The sequence below is a fragment of the Phalaenopsis equestris genome, unplaced genomic scaffold (genome assembly GCF_001263595.1).
Source record: "Phalaenopsis equestris unplaced genomic scaffold, ASM126359v1 Scaffold000251, whole genome shotgun sequence".
NCBI lineage: Eukaryota > Viridiplantae > Streptophyta > Magnoliopsida > Asparagales > Orchidaceae > Phalaenopsis > Phalaenopsis equestris.
In genome coordinates, this window is record NW_018164693.1 from 291,105 (window position 1) to 293,820 (window position 2,716).

At 39.1% G+C, this 2,716-nt stretch overlaps 1 protein-coding gene across 1 annotated transcript; it reads left to right on the plus strand.

Annotated features, from left to right (window-relative positions):
* Window positions 1–463: 463 nt before the first annotated feature.
* Window positions 464–2,456, plus strand: LOC110024276 (protein NRT1/ PTR FAMILY 5.2-like). The gene is made up of 3 exons (XM_020724153.1): window positions 464–587; window positions 681–898; window positions 1,029–2,456. The coding sequence occupies exons 1-3, from the start codon at window positions 464–466 to the stop codon at window positions 2,454–2,456; spliced, it is 1,770 nt and encodes a 589-aa protein (XP_020579812.1).
* The last annotated feature ends 260 nt before the right edge of the window (window positions 2,457–2,716 follow it).

Here is a 2,716-nt window from a genome sequence, read left to right on the forward strand (position 1 = left end):
AAATAAATAAAATCAGCAATACAGGTTATTTATATTCGAGGAAAGTCAATATGGAGAAGGCCATGCATCAATATATTTTATTTGTCTGGAAATATACGTCACTAATTTTTGTCTTAGAATTATAGTTTAACACTTAATAATTTTCTTAGGAAGATTCCTTAATAATCTATTTCTCAGTTATAATTAATACTTTATGATTTATTGTAGAAAGATTTCCATTACTTCAAAAGTAGTTCTTTATAATTTATTCGGCACCAACTCCCGAAAAAGCGAGAAAATAATAATAATTTGGATATTTTTTACTAATTTTGTAAGAAATTACATGCCCGGTCCCGATGAAAGTAGAAAGAACAACTAAATGTGGATTGCGTCATAATTTGGGATCTAACGGTTTAAGTACCAATGGAACTATCTCCTTCATCGCCCCAAACCTCATTAGTTTCTGCTTTCACTCTCCTCTGCAATGGCGGATGAGGAAAGGTGCAGCAAAAGAGATGAGTACACAAAGGATGGAACAGTGGATCTGAAGGGCCGAGCATGTCGTCGAGCAAAAGGAGGCAGATGGGCTGCATGTTCCTTCGTTCTCGGTACATTCAATCATTGCTGAACTAAAAATTACAAAGATTAAATTTTTATATTATATTAGCTGGCTAAAGTTTAATTTTTTTTCAAATTTGCAGTTTCTGAAGCTTTAGAGAGATTAGCTTATTATGGCATCGCATCAAATCTGATTCTCTACCTTACAGATGTGCTCCATCAGGGCACTGTAACATCTTCAAATAATGTTACGAACTGGATGGGAACTGTAATGATGACACCTATTTTAGCTGCATTCATTGCAGACGCTTATCTTGGCCGATACTGGACTTGCATAATCTCCTTTGTCATCTACTTCCTGGTACTTAATTATGTACTACCATTCCCCATCATGATTTAATGTTACATATCAAATATATACATATATATTTATAATAGATTAGATTAATAACACATTTATAAGCATGAAATGAATTAATGAACTATGGCAGGGCATGAGCCTTCTGATCCTGACAGCCTCGCTCCCCGCTCTCCGACCACCGCCCTGTCATTCATCCAAAGATGAAGGCTGCAAAAATCTGACGCAGCGGTTTCAGATAACCCTCTTCTATTCCGCGCTCTATACAATTGCTTTTGGGGTGGCAGGATCGAAGGCCAACTGCGTGGCCTTAGGCGCAGAACAATTTGATAATTTTGAACCCAAGGAACGAGCCCAAAAGATGTCATTTTTTAACTGGAGGGCCTTCGCCATCTCCCTTGGGAACCTCTTCGCCACCATCGTGCTCATCTATATCGAGAGTAATGTGAGCTGGTTACTTGGATATGCCATAGCAGGAGCAGCTTTGGCAATTTCGATACTGGTCTTCATTCTTGGCACTCCTCTGTACAGGCACAAGGTTCCTTCTGGTAGCCCCTTCACCAGAATAGCACAAGTCTTGGTGGCAGCAACAAGAAAATGGCGGGTACCCCTTCCCGATCAAGATTCCATTAATGATCTCCATGAACTGGACTCAGAGCTGCATTTGAAGCAAAATAAGAGCAGAAATAATCAGACAATATTTTCATCAATTCTAAAATTTTTTGACAAAGCCGCTGTAAAAACTAACAGCAGCAGCAGCAGCAGCTCCTCAGATAGTCCGTGGATGTTTTGTCCCTTTTCTCAGGTGGAGGAAACGAAGCAAATCATCAGGTTATTCCCAATGTTTATCATTACGATTATGCCGAGTGTGATGGTGGCTCAGGTGCTCACTCTATTCATCAAACAAGGAACCACCTTGGATCAAAACCTGACCGGGCTTCACTTCAAATTACCTCCAGCCAATCTCTCTGCAGTCTTCGTCCTCTCCATCTTAGTAGGCGCGGCAGCCTACGATCGATTCTTCGTGCCAGTGGCCAGAAAGCATACCAACAATCCTCGCGGTCTCACGTTCTTACAAAGGATTGGAATTGGCTTAGCCATGCATATCATTATCATGCTGGGCACATCATTAGTAGAGAGATGGAGGTTGGGCAGAGCGAGATCTCTTCAGCCTCCTCCAAATATTTTGATCCTCCTTCCTCAGTTTGCATTGATGGGGATAGCAGAAGTGTTTGTGGCGGTTGGTAAGATGGAATTCTTTTATGATCAAGCACCAGAAAGCATGAAGAGTTTGGGCGCTTCATTCTTCACTTCAAGCTTTGGCATTGGGAACTTCATCAGTACTTTCCTTCTTACAACGGTAACGAAGATCACGGCAAGGGATGGAGGAAAAGGATGGGTTCAGGATAATTTGAATTCATCTCATCTGGATTACTACTACGCATTTCTTGCTGGTTTGAATGCCATAAATCTAATGCTTTTCTTAATTGTTTCAAAAAATTATGATTATAGAAGCGATGATGCAAATTCTGCACTTGATCAGGATAAACAAGGCAGCTAATGAGTAATAAAAGCTTATTAATTATTGCATCGGCTTCAAATTACATGCATTTTATTCCTTCGATCTCTGAACTATTATTCTGTGTATTAAGTACTAATTAATAGATTCGCTCAAGTGTTTTATAATACAGATATGACATCCTCTTTTGGTTTTATTAATCCAATAGTCTTATGTATGTTTAGACTAGTACGAGAAGTTATATTAATTTAATCGAGTCAACGTAGGTATTATTAGGTAGAATTACAACTCAAAGTTTGAAT

Coding starts and splice junctions, on each gene's coding strand:
- LOC110024276 (XM_020724153.1), top strand. CDS start 464: ATGGCGGATGAGGAAAGGTGCAGCAAAAGAGATGAGTACACAAAGGAT. Junction 588..680: donor TGCATGTTCCTTCGTTCTCG/GTACATTCAATC, acceptor TCAAATTTGCAG/TTTCTGAAGCTTTAGAGAGA. Junction 899..1,028: donor CCTTTGTCATCTACTTCCTG/GTACTTAATTAT, acceptor GAACTATGGCAG/GGCATGAGCCTTCTGATCCT.